Below are 15,926 nucleotides of genomic sequence, written 5' to 3'. Positions count from 1 at the left end.
GGCTCCTTTACAGCTAGGTGAGGTGCTTTAACTGCTGAGGACAAGGACAAAACTTCCACAGCATCTTTTCAAAGCTGGTGGGCTCACTGCCATGCCCTTCCTTAGCTGGGCTGGGCAAGGCTGACTCCTGCCTGACCACCACGAGGCCGTGCCTGCAGCCAGGTCAGCTCCTTTGGGAGGGAGCACCGTGAGCACTGGGCATGGATGCAGACATGGATGGACTGTGGAGAAGATCCACGTGGATGCGAAGCTGAACCAGGGATGCTGCAGTGCAGGGGATTTTGTGGCCATAAACCTGGAAAAACAACAGCCCAGAGGTTTATGGAGGGGTTGCTGGCTGGTGGAGGGCAGAGCAGCCTTAAAAAGGAGTGAGGACATCAGTGGTCATCACTCGAGACCTCAGCGGAGTGAGTAGTTTAATAAAACCAGAAATGAGCATCTCATTTCTGACTGACTTGAAAAATAAGGCTGGCTTTAGATGGGTTTTGTGAGGATTTGAGCAAGCTCATGGTCTCCTTTGCACACAGTGGAGGGAGACCCTGGCAGTCCCTATGTGACTGTCACAGCAGCTGAGAGCTGGGGCTGGGATAACTCACAGCCATCCCTACAGCAAACAATATTGGAAATTAAAGGTCACAGAATTGATAGTAAGGCTTAAGAAAACAGCAATTAGTCTGCTAGGAAGAAAAGCTAAATTACCAGTAGTAGGAGTGGAGGGGAGGGGGAAAAAGAGCATTATTGATCTAAATATCAAGTTGGCAGATACGCAGAGTACAATCTAGAGGTTTTTTACACCTCTGGGCTTATTCAACCCCCACAATAAAAAATGCAGGCCTATAAAGATGGAATAAGAAGCAATCAATTAGGATGGCATTTGCTTGTTTCCGTGCTGCAGTTGGGCAGGCACATCACAATTAATGATTTATTAGGAGATTTTCATCTTCTTCCCCCCCCCCCCCTCCATTTTACACAGATTGCTGCAACCAGCCTGCAGTTGTTCGTTAATTCGCAAGCATTTTTGTTAGCAGAAAAGGTAAACCCTTGTCTGGGATGGCAGCATGGGGTTGGGTGGATGCCCTGAAGCATGATGAGCTGTGGGTTTTATTCAGCCAGTGGAGCCCTCAGAGTGCTGGGCTCCCTGGCTGCACATCACCTCCTCTCCAGAGCCTAATGGGACAGGCTGGCAGCAGGAACTGGGGAGGGATGGGGCTTCCCACCACCGCATGCACTCACTCACTCTGATTTCAGTTTCTCCCAGCCTAAGGGACCTAGAGAGAAGATTCAGTATCTTGCAGAAATCCTGGCTCTCAGGGGAGAGGCTCAGAGTCTAATAAGAGGACTGAGATGCCCTTATTCTTCTGTTAATCCATAGCTATAGGTCATGAAACACTATTTGTCCAGGTAGTTCGGCCTTCACAAACCACTGCTGCCTGGAACAATTGTTGTGTCATCATTAGCAAATCTTGGAGACAACAGAAAGGTCTTTCTTGCAGACATTCATGTGAACAAGTCTTTGCCTTCACAGCTTTTTAGCAAAACCAGCCAGGGAAAAAAGTAAGAACATTGGAAAAAAAGGAATTCCCTTTAGAAGGAAGCCTGAATAATTATCTTTGTGTTCATCTGTCTCAATCCCACACCTCCCTAGGAGTGGCTGCAGTAGCTAATTGCTTTTACTCAGCTGTGCATGGCTTCACTGCCCAGACTCCAGATTTATTGCACAAAGTCAAGTCACGGTGTAAATTCATCACTTCTCCCCCACATCAATCCCTTTCTTCTCTGGAATGATATTTGTCTGCATGTTTATATGCTGTCAGGTCTAAATGACACGAAAGACAAATTCTGGGATTAACCAATTTTAGTACCGACCTAAAAATCAAAATGAATTGGTTCCTTTTTAGCAAGGCATGACTTCAGAGGGGCCAGCTCCAGAGGAGTAGGAGGAGAAGTTTTGCCAGCACAGGCCCTTATAGGAGAGGAAGAAAAAAGTAGCCCACAGAATTTAAGGATTTAAGAACATGCAGTTTCAGAATGAATCCTTATCTGAGAAGGGAAATGTGTAACAAATCAGCCATAGAAATCTTGTCAATGGTCTTCAAAAATTTTCTGGAAATTAAGGTCTTCAAAAGCAACAATTGAAAGTGAAGCTAAGTGAAATACAGGGGAATATGAGTAAATGCTACAGGTATAGGTCAAGCACTGCTTTATCAATCTTGTGTTTACTCCAGCAGCTCCTTTGTTGCCCATTGTTTTACCTTGTTTGAATAGATATGCTTCTCTTTATTTGAAAATCAATTGTAATCTTATGAAAGAGAACTTAGAGCAGAGGGAATGCTGGAAAGCAGCATAGTGAAAGATGTTCATTATCCTGAATTACTCCAGGGTAGGGAGGGAATGACATTAAAGAAGTGTGGGTAGCTTTGAGCTGCCATCCTTCCTTTAGCAGGTGTAATTTAATGTCATTACCTAATTTTATTAAAGGTAAAGACAATTGTGGACAATACACATTACAGCATTTACCTATAATAATGATAGTGGGGGAGTGTGAGAGGGAGGAAAGGCAGACTCCAGTTTGAATTCCCAGTAGCTGCTGATCTGCACTGATGAAAATTACTCTTTTCTTCGTGGCACATCTCTCCAAGATTTGCTTTTTACCCTAGATAGCTTTGGATGGCTCCTTTGATTCCAGTAAAGGTGCTCTGTTCTCATCAGAATAACACTTCACTTTGTAAGCAGAGTAAGCAGTATCCACTCTCACTCCTGCTTAGGAGTGATAATTTCCTAACTGTGCCTGTCAGAGGTCAACACCAAGTGGATGAACTCCTGAATTGCCCAGGATGTGCTGAGTATTGTGGTATTCACCCCAGTGGAGAAGCTTTACAGGCTGCTGTGATCTTCCTTAAGGCTTTATATTGGCATGCGCTTGTGTATTTGGAATTTTTAATATAACCTCATGTTTGAAAATGTGTAAAACATTTGCTGTGGGCACAAAACAGATATTGTGATGGCTGCTAGAGGAGCTGCTGTAAAATCTGTTGTGTGGGACTTCTCCATGTAACCCAAACTCATTGGCAACACCTGGGTTGTGACCTCCTGGAGGTGTTCAGGGTTCATATAGGACTGGTCCCCTTTAATTGGGTTAAATACAGCTGATGGTTTGTTCCTGATGACTTAATTCTGTTTGGTTCTGCAGGGTATAAGCCTAGGAGTGACAGACTAGAGCTGTGGTCCTGGGTTGAAGATTTGAGATGGTTTCAGAGGGTGTTTAACTCCTTTGGAATTACAATATGATACCTTGTTGTCAGCAGAGCAGCCTAAAAGAGTCTGGGGGGCTCCTCAGCTTGTCACTGCTGCCGTGCCATACAACATTAATTTAATGTAATGGGCAATAACTAGTGTGGATTTAGGAAGAGATGATCCTGTTTAACTAATCTGCTTCAGTTCAGACAAGGTTGATAGTAGAGTGTACATATGACATAATCTAATGGATTTTTCAAGAGGCTTTTGATAAATTTCCATATATTTCCCTTGCTTAAGCTGTGTGCCGCAGAGACTCCAAATTGGGTGAGAGAATGGGTAAAGAACAAGTGAAATCAGGGGAAATAAAGAGAAAAGAAGAGCCGTAGCATGTAGTGGAATAAGAATTATCCTGCAGCTTCCCACTGTTCTTCCTCACCACTCGGCATGGCTGGAAAGAGATGCCATCTGCATTCACTAATGAAAACTTGTTTAGGACAGGTGCATAGCAGAAAAGAGGGCAAGATGCCATTCAGGATACCACTAAAGGGCAGATTTAAATTCACATTAGCATAAGGCAGATTGAATATTTTTGCTGTCAGCAGTGACATAATATATACTAAATACAAGCATCCGTAACAGAGGGATGCCAAAGGATGGGACTGGGTTAGGAGGGGAAACGGACCCTTGTGCTAACAAAGGAATGATTTATTATCATTTACACAACCTGGCATTTGTGCACACCAAAGGCCAGATTTTAGAAGTGCTCTGCTCCTGCAGTTTGGGGCCAGAATTTCAGTTGCAGACTCCGAGCCAGCCGCTCCCGGCATTTCCCCAGTGTTTAATTTGCCATATGTCAATCAGAGTGTTGATTTGCAAGTGCTGCTAATAGGCAGTGCTGAGACATGAGGACAGTTGAAAATTTGGGAATGTGTCTTACTGGCAGCTTTTGAGCCCCAAACAGTGGAAGTATTCACAGGCCAGGATCCCTGATCAGCCATGTGATAAATCAGGGACTGGAAAGCAGAAAAGAATGCAGTTAATGTGTCAGGATGTGCCTGAACGGGACATGCTCCATGGAAATCAGTGCTAAATGAGAGAATTAAGCACCAGGAAAGGCTGTGGCAAAATCACAAGAAACACTTTAAATAATGAGACAAAATCAAATCAAGGGCAAGAAAGAAATAACATGAAGTAAAATCACTGAAGAAGCAATAAAATGCCATCACTGAAAATCTGAGTGAGGCAAAATACCTTGGGATAAAGGGAGATAGTCATCCTAAAAAATTTAGACCTTTCAATCTGCCATTTTCCCCTGCTGTTGACAATTAACTCTCTGGTTGCTGTAACTGAGCAAGAATATCAGGAATGCTTTTTGTTGGATTCCTTGGAGCAGTTGCTGAGTCTTGTGCAGTGGCTGTGCGATAGTGGGTTTGTTCTCCTTTGGGCTGAAAGGTAAAGTTGAGAAAATACTGAAAAGCAGAATTGAGATGGAGATGTGTTGCTCATGACAGCTCCATGCTGCTCTTCCTGGGACTGGCTTCCCAGTGGGCACGGCGATGGAGGGGGAGAGGGAGGAGTGAGGATGGACAGAGAGCTCCCACCATGACCCACCCTGTCTTTCCTTTGCAGTACTCAGGGGAGGTGCCTGAGAACAGAGTGGAGGTTGTGGTGGCCAACCTGACGGTGATGGACCGGGACCAGCCCCACTCTCCCAACTGGAATGCCATCTACCGCATCATCAGCGGGGACCCCTCGGGACACTTCACCATCCGCACCGACCCCGTCACCAACGAGGGCATGGTCACCGTGGTCAAGGTAAGGGGGCAGCTCTTGCAGTATCAGACACACAAAGGACGAGGCAGGCAGCAGAAGGTTAGGCAGGAAAGCTCTGTTTTAATATTTTTGACTCTGTTTATATACACTTTTACAGAAGGCAAAAAGATTGGTTACGCCGGTTGCCACCTCTTCGACTTTGTGCGTGGACATTACTATTAATCATATGTAAACAAAGTAGATAATTCTAAACATATACATAGTTTACATGAAGCTGCATGAGGATCTCCACTACAGAATTGCAAACACTCACAAGGCAAGAAAACTCAAGGCAACAGGCAGCCAAAGCACACCCTGTTTGTCAGGGGTGTGGGATTGCCAGGAGCCTGCAGGTGTGCCTTCTCTGCCTGGGAATATAAGTGCTTGGGTCTGGTGTTTCCCATCTCTCTGTGTGTAGGAGTCCTGAAGATTCTCATCTCCAGTTTATGGCACTGGTTCTGGGTTTCCCAGCTCAGCACAGCCCACCATGAACTTTCAAAAAGCCTCACATACTGAAGGGATTCACAGCACCGGAGCCTGACCTCCACCTCCTGCTTCTCCTTGGCTCTTTGAGCTCTGTAAGAGGGAACAGGTCTGGGCTGGGCAGCCCTGCTCTTCTTGAGCCAGAAAAGCTCCTGTTTTCTGTGAGTCAAAGGTAGTTTCACTGCCTGGGTCAGTCAAGTGATCCTCTGTGAAAGCAGGGAATGTAGGAGAGATCTCAGGAGGAGTGAATTTTCTGGTAACAGAAGGGAAGGAAATTTTCCCTTTGACTGAGTTGTTTGGCAGCAAGACTGTTGGAGAAATTTTCCTTTTCCTGGTATTAAGTGATATGCACACATTGTGGGACAGATCCTCAATTCAGGACAGCTCCACTCAAAGCCAGCCCTCAGCTTGGATCAGCAGAGGATCTTGTCTAAGGACTCCAAAGAATCAGAAATATCCACCATCTCTTCTTCTTTCCACGTGCTGGTAGAGCTGGAAGCCTTGAGATACCTGCAGCAGGTGCCAAATTGTGTTTCGTTCTTCCCTCTGAAGAACATGACTCAATCTTTTGGAGCATTCACTTCTCTTTCAGTTTTGAGGCCAGTGAGTGTTTCTGAAGTCATTGCACACAGGCAGGACATCACTGGATCCCTTCTGCATTCACTGAAGCTCTTCCCAGAGAAGATGCCTGTGGATGCTCCCTCCAAAAAGCTACAAACTACTACAACTACTACAAAAAAACCAGCAAAGACATCACACAAGGCTGTTGAGATGTGCAGCACACACCATGCACTGGACATGGGAAGGATTAATACCTCCTGGGGTGGATAAAGCCAGCACCTTCTGATATGTCTGGCCTTCCCTTACAAAAAGTTTTAAACAACATAGGTAAAAGACCAGGTTTAAAGAGCTGCATGATTCAGGAATAGCTCTGTGTTGAGCCCCGTTTCCTTCTTATTAGCTAAACAAGTTGCAGTCATTCCTAATGTGCACAGTTTGTTTCTTAGGAAAAATGACACCAGTGAAATGCCAGTGAGGTCACACTGGCAGGAACGTGTGAGCCTGTCCTGTTCCCTGACTCCTGGGCTATGTGTGTGTGTCTGCAGATGCTGCTCTGCTCAAACTTCAAGGGACACATCATCCTACCTGCCAGATGGTATTTCTGCAGGGTCCTCTTATTTATCACTTTTTATTGCTCTGTGATGATGGTTGACAGCCTTACCTGGTGCAACATTATGAAACCTCTCCAAGCTTAGACACATATGTATGGTTGTGTATGAGTAGACACATATCCAATCTGTATATTTTCTGCTTAAACAGAAAATGTTCAACGAAGAAAAGTGCAAAACTTTAACTTCCACTGACATTGGCAGCCAGTCTGAAATCGAAATGCCAGCATTTTTACTGCAAGTACGGGAGGACCCCTTATTTTTAATCTTGCAAAGTGTCAGGACTGTAGTTTAAAGACACATCAAAGTGAACAACAGGGGATTTGCATGATCAACACTGCCGCACATAATGAACCATCCCTTATTCACAACTTGCAGGCAAAAGGCAGGGCAGATTTGTCAAGACACCATTGATGCTGGTGTTGATTTTCCACTGCTGTGTAACCCACAGTGGTCACAAAGCAGAGAACCACATGAAAATCTGAACTCATCAAGCTGAGCTCAGAGCTTGAAATTGCATCAGATGTCTTCACTACATCGCCTCACCTGATCCTCCTGGGCACCAGGGTTCCCTACTCCTATCTGGCTGGGAGGCTTTTTGGTGTATTTTCAGCAAGGAGAATGAGTGAAATTGCTTGTGATTAAATTTTCATGGTGAAGAAGGGAAGACTCTTAGGATTCCACCTTCTTCTTTGAAATATTTTGTTCTCCGTTAATAAGTGAATATGCCTAAAGATTTGGGGGATGTACTCTCATCAGACTGGGTGGCCAGTTAGAGCTTGTTCTTTGCTGTGTTGGAGCAGTCTCTTGCTGGTTTGATCACTGATGTGGGTTGAAAACACAGGTAAAAAATTAAGTCAAGTAATGAACCATTTATTTACAGACCCTACATGGCTGGATTTTCACATGGCTCTTCAAATCTGCTCATACATAATTCCGGCTGCAAGCACAGGAGACACAGCAGCAGAGGGAGGGGGGCTCTGTGCAGAATCCCAACACTTCACCAGCATTTTAGGGGTTGAAATGGAGGGCCAGAAATCCTTCCAAGCCAGATTTCCCTTTGGACTTCATGGGGGCCATTCTGCAGCTGCCCTCAGCAAAACCCCATCTGTAGCTCCAGTGCGATCACCAAAAGTATAACATTTCCCTTCTCTGTTCTTGCCTTTCCAAACCATTTCCATAACTGTGCAAGACCCTAATCTTCAAAGAAAGCCTTGATCAAGGGGAGAGAGAAACTTCCCACTCAGATGAGACACCGCAGAGTCTGAAGACAATCTCCCAGAGCAGCAGTGGCTGCCCTGTGGCAGCCAGCTAAGTAAAATGTTATTATAAACTCTGCATGGATCAGAGCTGTGAATTTATAATGGAGATGCTGCTGAAGCTTCAGTTATTATTTGCCTCAACTACAACACCAGGCAAATTTGTTCACTTCAGTTGGAAGTACCCCAGGAAAAGGAGGACACGTGGCAAGCCCTCGGCATCGCTCTGCTGCACCCAGGTTGGAGGGGCTTGTGAGGGAGGAGGAGGATGTGCAGCATCTCCAGGGGGATATTTCACAGCCAGATCACACACCAAACATCCAGCAAGGAGTATCTGCAGAAGTGCTGCTTTTTAATTTTATGTCAAGTACTTCTTGGACATGTAAATGAAGAGTAGGCAAAGAGTCCCACATGTCCTTGTCCCAGATGTAGCAGCTCTGTGGGCTTCTTCAGGATCCTGCTGTCATAGAACCAAAGAATCATTTTGGTTGGAAATATACTTCTAGGATCATCAAGTCCAACTGTTAACCTAGCAGTGCCAAGTTCACCAAGTCCCCAGAACCATGTCAAATGACCAATATACAGCACTTTCAATGAGATGCCTGGAGGTGGAAGGGGTGAGTGTGGTGTGAAGAACTGAGTGCCCTGTGCACCATTATCCTCAGAGGGAGGCAGTTTTAGGGAGCAGAGGTGTGAACAGTTCTGCTATAAATTGCTTATTAAGGTGTGAAAGAAGTTCCGCCTTAGGGCTGGACAGTGGCTGCTGTCCCCTGGGGTTCAATAGCCCAAACTGCCAGGACAGCACAGATTCTTGGGTTTACCCTATTTGGTTTTTTTTAACAACACTCTGTGAACTAGGACTCAGTGGACACAGGAGAGATGAGCAAATCAGCTCTGTCTTGCAGACTGAAGTGTGGTGGACACTATTTGGTGACACTGATGCCTCCTGGACAGCCTTTGGGATGGCTGATCCTGATCCAGCTCCACTCTTCGCACGATTTTTCTGCAGCCCTGGTTTTGTTGCTATCATAAGGAAGAGGAAGAAGCTGAGAGAACGTCCCTACGTTTTGTAGGGGGGAAAAGACCCGCTCTTTTGCATCAGGCCACATCCTAGCAGAGTTGTGTGTCCTCAGTGTGTCCTGAGCATCAGCAGCAGGGAGTTTCCCACATTATTCCCCATGGAGCTGCTCAGCTCAGCCCCAAGCTGCCTCTGAGCCTCTTTGGGGAGAGAGGTGCACAGTGGCTATGGACAGCCTAGCAAACAGAGCAGCATAAAAAAATTTAAAAAAGAAAGAAAAGAAAAAAAAAAAAAAACCTGGGGGAATATAAATTAGAGGGGGTGTGAAAAGAAATTGAGGAAATGCATTAGTCAAATTGTTTCAAGGCCTTGAATAGTGTTTAAATGGGAACTTTTTACCATGCCTCGGTTTTGAATGCAGCACAAGTCGGTGAGTCAGCACGGGTGGGTGTACTGGGAATCTTTACGCTTCCTTTTATTTATTAAACGTTGGCCCTGCCTGTCAGGAAGCCATTTAGCATCGGGAACATTTGCACTTCAATTGAGTAGAGATTCCGCTGTTTTACCTTTTGCCCCTGAAATTTGTTTCTCTCGTGTAGCCTCCTGTGATTTGATTTCCCTCCTGACAATACTGGGTTTTAAACAGGACGTGGCAGGCAGCTCTTGCCGCTGTAAATCCCTGCCCAAGTCGGTGTAGCTGTGGCGTTTTACACCCTGAGTGAGTGCTTTGCAGACTCAGCGCTGGAGAAGGTATTAGGGAGGATGGATATGCTTCTAAATTTATAAATCACGGCAAAGCGGTTCTTAACAAGCAGAGGTGTGATCCTGCATAACTCAAGCCTCCCTGGCAGATGATTAGCGACTTCCCTCATAATAATTAGTGGGATGGTTTAGAAATTATTATTATACTGGGCTCAGTCAGTCGTGCCAGCAAAGGCTTTCCTCTCTGTCTGGCTCCTGGGACAGACACATTGTGTTCATGTGTGTGTTGAGAAGAGATCTGTGGCCTGCCAGCAGCAAAACCCAGCTGTAAGAGCCGTAGGCAACCTCCAGAGACCACGAGGTGCCTTGCAGGAGGATGAGAGGTCCCACTGGAAGGACCACCTGCTTAACCTGAGCAGGGATTGTTCCTGGCAGCTCCACCTTTGCTTATAAACTCATTTAAGGGGGAAAATAAAGAGCCCTTCAGGCTCATGAGTCCACAGAGAGTGTCCTGGTTGCACAGTCAGCAGTTTCAGTGCTAACAGCACTGCTAAGTGCCTGTCCCATCCCTCTGAGCAGCTCCACCTGCTGCATTAGAGCCGCCCTGGGTGGGTTTGTTCATTTGATGCTCAACTCTCACAGGCAGGTTGTCTTTTGGAAACCACTTAGCATTGGGGCGAAACACAGGGCAAATGCTCCCTGCTGTCCACAGTTTTCCCTTGTGGAATTTTTTAAGCTATTTGGCCCTCAAGAAACTGGAAGGCCGAATCCTCCACTGGATTGAAGTTGCTCTGGATTTACACCTTCAAAAGAACAGAGCTTGGGAGGAAACAAGATGAGGCAATGACTTCGATATCATCTGCCTTCTAACCTTGCAGCTTCCAGCCAGAAAGTAGAATTTATTCTCTGCTTGCCTCTCTACTTTGCGTGTTTGTTTGTTTCAGGCAGTTGATTACGAGATGAACAGAGCTTTCATGCTGACAGTGATGGTATCCAACCAAGCTCCCCTGGCCAGCGGCATCCAGATGTCCTTCCAGTCGACAGCAGGAGTCACCATTTCAGTCACAGATGTCAACGAGGCACCTTATTTCCCAACAAACCACAAGCTGATCAGGCTGGAGGAGGGCGTGCCGACGGGGACGGTCCTGACGACGTTCTCGGCGGTGGATCCCGATCGCTTCATGCAGCAGGCAGTAAGGTGGGACACCAGGCAGCCTTGGGGCTCCCCTGCAGCTCCGGGGGCTCAGCTGCACCAGCCTGGGGAGCCAAGCAGCTGAAATTTCCAAACTGACCGGTGGGATATGAATGAAGTCTTGGCAGGGAGTGGCACCCGCAGTGGAGCGCTGGCACAGTGCGAACCTGAGCTCACCATCCCTCTGCTCCAGGGAGGACAGGCTCGGAGCAGCTGGGGCCAGGAGGGCAGGCAGAGCTGGGTCCTGTGTTACTGGCCTGCAGTGGGGCACATCACCCCTTCAAATGGAGCAGATTCCTGTGTTGTTACAGAGGTCATGGCAGCTTTGTGCCCGGTCTTTGGCTCTGCCTCACCCAGGGTGCTGTGACCTGTGCGGTTCATGCGCTTCATGAACACAGAGGTTTAGGAAAGAGCTTTGTTATTTCTGTTTTATGGGGGGAAACTGAGGCACGGAAAGGGTTAGGCCTGGCTTTTCAAAGGGAATGATTGGGATTTTTAATCATGGCTGTGTTGCTTCCAGAGGATTTAGGTTCAAGCTTGCTTAAAAGCACAGTGCAAGAGGAGCTGTCACTAGTTTAGAGCAAGGCCGGTGGGTTACAAACAGCTGCTGGACAGGCTTTTAAAGTGCCAAATTGTTCAGTGTTGCCTGAGCAGTCAAACACCCATTCACAGGCCATTGTCCCTTGGTTTTTATCTCACCAGTGCTCCCCTTGCCTGCTCCCAGTAGGTGCAATTTGTTCCAACCTTCCCTTTCTCTTCAGAGCACCTGCCAAACATAACCTCCTCCTCAGCTGCTTTCCCTGTGAATGGGATGCAGCTGGCAAAATTTTAACCTTGTTAAAGTCAGATTTCTATCCAAGCAGCTTAAGATCATTTTTAGTTCATGCTGTGACCAGGAGGGTGTCACTCACTCTGTTTTTCCCACCTGGACAGACCAGGGACCGAATCCATGGTCCAGGACCCTGGCTCACATACCCTCCCACCAGGAAATAATTGGTAGAAAAGTGTAGGTGAAAACGAGTCCTCGTGACACTTTCACAACTGTTTCAGCTCCGTCTGTGCAGACAGGAAATGCATTTCCTGCTCTTAGATACTTTTACATCCACAGAAATCGTTTTCTTTTTTCTCCCAGTCTGTAAGGGCTGTGGTATTTCTGGCAAAACCTGAGTATACGATGTGACCACGGCTGAGACCACTTAAACTTGCGTCAGTTGTGACATTTTGTGTCAAGAAGAGTTTGAAATATTTCACCTGGCACAGAGCTGTCGGGTCTAGAAAATGATAGTTTATTCACTGCCTCATCTTGTTGTCTTTAGACAGGCATTGTGACTTTGGAGGAAAGAGACCATCCTAACTAATAATCCCATTTTTCTTATGTTCTTTTTGAAATATTGGCCTTTGAAGGGTCTTTATTTCCCTGATGTCTGTACCAAGGCTGGTCTTCAGAGGCGAGAACAACTCATTTGTGATTGATTACTCCCTCTAACCTGGAGGGGGGTGATCTGTAATCCAAACGAGTGCCTGCTGTTCCTGTCATTGCACAGGGCGTGTGTAGGGTCTTGTAAGGCTTCCTGTGAGTATGAACAACCAGTTACTTGAGTTGTTTCGTTCTAGGGCTTCCAGGACACGCATTCTGTGCATCCACCAGCACTTCATTTCCAAACCCCAGTACAATCTCTCTCCCTTTTGCATGGGGACAGCAAATGCCCAGGCTTTGCAAGAAGCTGTGGGCTGTTTTTGGGGTCCTGTATTTGAGAGATGTAAAAAAGATACTCTATTTTTTACTTCACAGTTGGCATTGGTGAGTTAGGAAAAAAGATATCCAAAAGGCTAAGCCATGATAAGCACTTTGTAGAGCTGATCCAGCTGCTAGAGCCTTGCATACAAATTTCAGTCTCTAAATAGTCTTTGATGAAATAGAGTTCTTACAAATAGAAGATGAGAAAGCAGGAGCATCTCCAGTAATGCACAGCTTGGCATGGCCAGTGTCACACCTCAGGTTATCCTCATTAGCCACAGACACATTCACAAAGCCAGCTTTGAAACTGGATCCCTGGTCATTTAGCAGAGAAAGGGCAGGAGCTTCACAGCAGTGATATTGAAATGAAAACATCCCAAGGAGTCTAGCTCCATGAAATGTAATTCTTTCCTTTGGCAGGGGTTTGTGCAGCTGCGTGTTGCTTTCCTCTTCACATGGATTGATGCAGCTCAAGTTTCCCTTTGAGTTTCTGCTTCAAACAGCCCAATTCTGGAAAGGGATATTCACCAGAAGCCAGTAATGTTCTCACCTGCATATCTAATGACAAATTATATGCAACTATCAGCAGGTCTGAGTTACTCATGAAATAAGCTCAGCTTCTGTTTCCTTATTTCAGTAATTTATAGTCTGGCCATTCATTAGCTTCCACTTGGATAGTTATGGTCCATCTCAGTTCAAACAGTACAAAACTGGGAGGCAGAAAAGCAAGAAAACAAGTGAGAAGGATGAACTGAACACACTGATCTGGAGAACACAGGTAAAGTTTGCCCAAAAACCCCACGTTCTCAGCTGGCTGCATGGGGTATGAATAGACAACAACTGTGAGTTGACTGACAGTGTGTTATTCCCAAATTGTTGTTTATTAGTGGTGGGCAGAAAACAGAAGTATATTTGACTTTAAAAACCTGTTTTCAGAAGGGCAAGGTCAGGAGCAGGAGAGAGCAGGAATCCAGACTCTAATTCAGGCATATGAGTGCAAATCTCATTGCAGACCCCATTTCTCCTCAGCTGCAGAGACCTCAGGAAATGTCCTCTCATAGCAGCAGGAAACTGGCATGTAAGTGGCACTTAGTGGAAAGAAGAACCTTTAAAACTAAAGTAATTGAAAAATTGAATAATTGTAAAGGTCAAAAACCGGATACTCAATTAGCATTGTGTTTGTCAACAAAACCAGTTACCCAAAGGTCCTTTGAATCACGGGTCAGGAGTCCAGAAAAAACGTATTTCAAGCAATATTAAGGATATGTCAGTGAAAAGACTGCCATGTATTTATTTCCTTTCTCTGTAGATACTCTAAGCTGTCAGATCCTGCAAACTGGCTGAACATTAATGCCACAAATGGTCAGATCACTACTGCTGCTGTCCTTGATCGAGAGTCAGACTACATTAAGAATAATGTCTACGAGGCCACATTCTTGGCGGCTGACAACGGTGAGCCCAGGCTTCACATTGTTCATGCTTCAATAAGACTCTAATGTGATGCATTAAGAGAAATGATGCCCTGACAGAGTTGTCAGTATAAGTTATCTTTTTCCCAGGTTTTTATGGTCAAAAATGTGAAAGTGGGACGGGAAATTGCTGGAGTAAATTAAATGTGCACAGTATTCGGAGAGTGTTATTAAGGGAAAGGGAGGACAAATGGAAAATTGATTTGGGGAGTTCAGTGTAGTGGTGTAGCCTGAACTTAAAAAAGTGTCAAAGGGGTGTGCTCTCCAGGGGCTGCTGAGCACACCAGTCCTGGTAATCCTCCCAAAGGCACTGATCAGAGCATTCAGGAAGCCTTCCATCAGGAAACCAGAAATAATTTTGTGGGATGGCAGGAGGGTATTAAAAATAAGCCCATCTGTTGAACCATAGTGGCTTTCATTAAAAGGTGTGTCTGTCACTGAAGCTGGGCTCTTCCTGGCCACTGCCTTCCTGAGATGTGCAGCCATCATCAGATCCTCTGGGTGTTGGTGTGCTTATTCCCAAAGCCACTCAGGCCAGTCAGATCTCCTGGAGAAGTCCTGTTTGCTCTTCTCATTGAGGATTACTTGGTGCTTTTGGTCATGTCAACAGTGAGAACTGCTGGCCTCACTCAAGGGCAGGCAGCCCACTGCTGCTGCCCTGCTTTTCTCTTCCTAGTCCTGGTTAGAAGGAACTGACAAAATTCTAACCACACCCAAATGTGGCCATGCTGATATTCCATTCCTCAGTCACTCCGTCTGGAAAAAGTTCAGGAGTTTCCCAGGACAAGGAGAAGGTCTTCCTCCCCCTCACCCACCCTCACTTTCCCATGCAGGGTGCTGAGCAGTCAAACCAGAGCCCTGCTTCAGCAGCACAATTAAATCTGGGTTTGGCTGTGAGCACCTTAATATGTATTTCTTATGCTCTGCAGGTGCTTTCAGGGCAGTGTTTGTGTGATCCCTCAGGCTGGAGGTGCTGTGGTCATTATGAGCAGATTCAGTAGCGAAAACTTCGTCCCTCTGGGGTTCCATATATCACTTCAGTCATTGCATCCCAGGTCACAGGGGTGAGGGAAACTCATGGAAGAGCTTCAGTGCTGAGGAGCTGTACCAAGAGGTGCATTTTGCCCTTTCTTTGTGCCATGAATGGTAGGACACACCCCACCTCAACCCCATCCTAAGCTTCCCCTTCATGAATGCAGCCAGGACAGGGAAATTCAAAATATTCTCAAAGTTCATCTGCAAAAGCCACAGGTCAGATGAGCAGGCCAAGGCTTGCAGTGTTAGAGTTTGAACCTATCAACCTAATCCTCACCATCTGACCTTGCAAATCCCAGGCATTTGGTGCAACGTGATGTGGAGTTAACCCATTTCTCTGGCTGTGGTGCTGATGCAGCAGTGCATCAGCGCCTCCACATCCATCATTCAGCAGCTTAGAAAGTGAGGGCCTAGATAAATCTCTCTATTCTGAAAAATTAATCTATCACTGGTATATTGCAGCCATTAAAATGCACCTAAAGCAACACATTATTTAAAATTCTGTCTAGAGTGCTTAAGATAACAGCTGAAGTTTCATCTAGGCTAATAGACTCTTGCCACGTTGCTCCCAAGTTCCAGGTTCTCTGGCATCAAAGAAAAGCTTTGGGCCAAGGGTTTTGGTGGGGATTTTTCTCTCTTCCTTGAAGAAGCAGCAATATCTTCTTTCCTTGAAGTTCTTTTTGCTGTTCTCAGTACAGGATAAAGAAGTTCAGCCAGTGCTCCTTGGACATGCTCTCTTTCTCTCCCTGAGCTCCAGTGTAGAAATACTGTCTTTAAGGAAAGTCTTGGCTGCAGTGTAAGGAGGGCAGAAA

At 45.9% G+C, this 15,926-nt stretch overlaps 1 protein-coding gene across 1 annotated transcript in view; it reads left to right on the top strand.

Moving 5' to 3' along the window:
• Positions 1-15,926, top strand: part of CDH4 (cadherin 4) — a 421,793-nt gene that overhangs the window by 392,349 nt on the left and 13,518 nt on the right. The window contains exons 9-11 of the mRNA XM_066330899.1: positions 4,867-5,052; positions 10,625-10,878; positions 13,920-14,062. Coding sequence (XP_066186996.1) covers positions 4,867-5,052; positions 10,625-10,878; positions 13,920-14,062 — 583 coding nt within the window. The remainder of the gene's footprint in view (positions 1-4,866; positions 5,053-10,624; positions 10,879-13,919; positions 14,063-15,926) is intronic.

This window comes from Sylvia atricapilla, chromosome 16 (genome assembly GCF_009819655.1).
Source record: "Sylvia atricapilla isolate bSylAtr1 chromosome 16, bSylAtr1.pri, whole genome shotgun sequence".
Classification (NCBI taxonomy): Eukaryota; Metazoa; Chordata; class Aves; order Passeriformes; family Sylviidae; genus Sylvia; species Sylvia atricapilla.
This window is presented reverse-complemented; position numbering and strand designations above follow the sequence as displayed.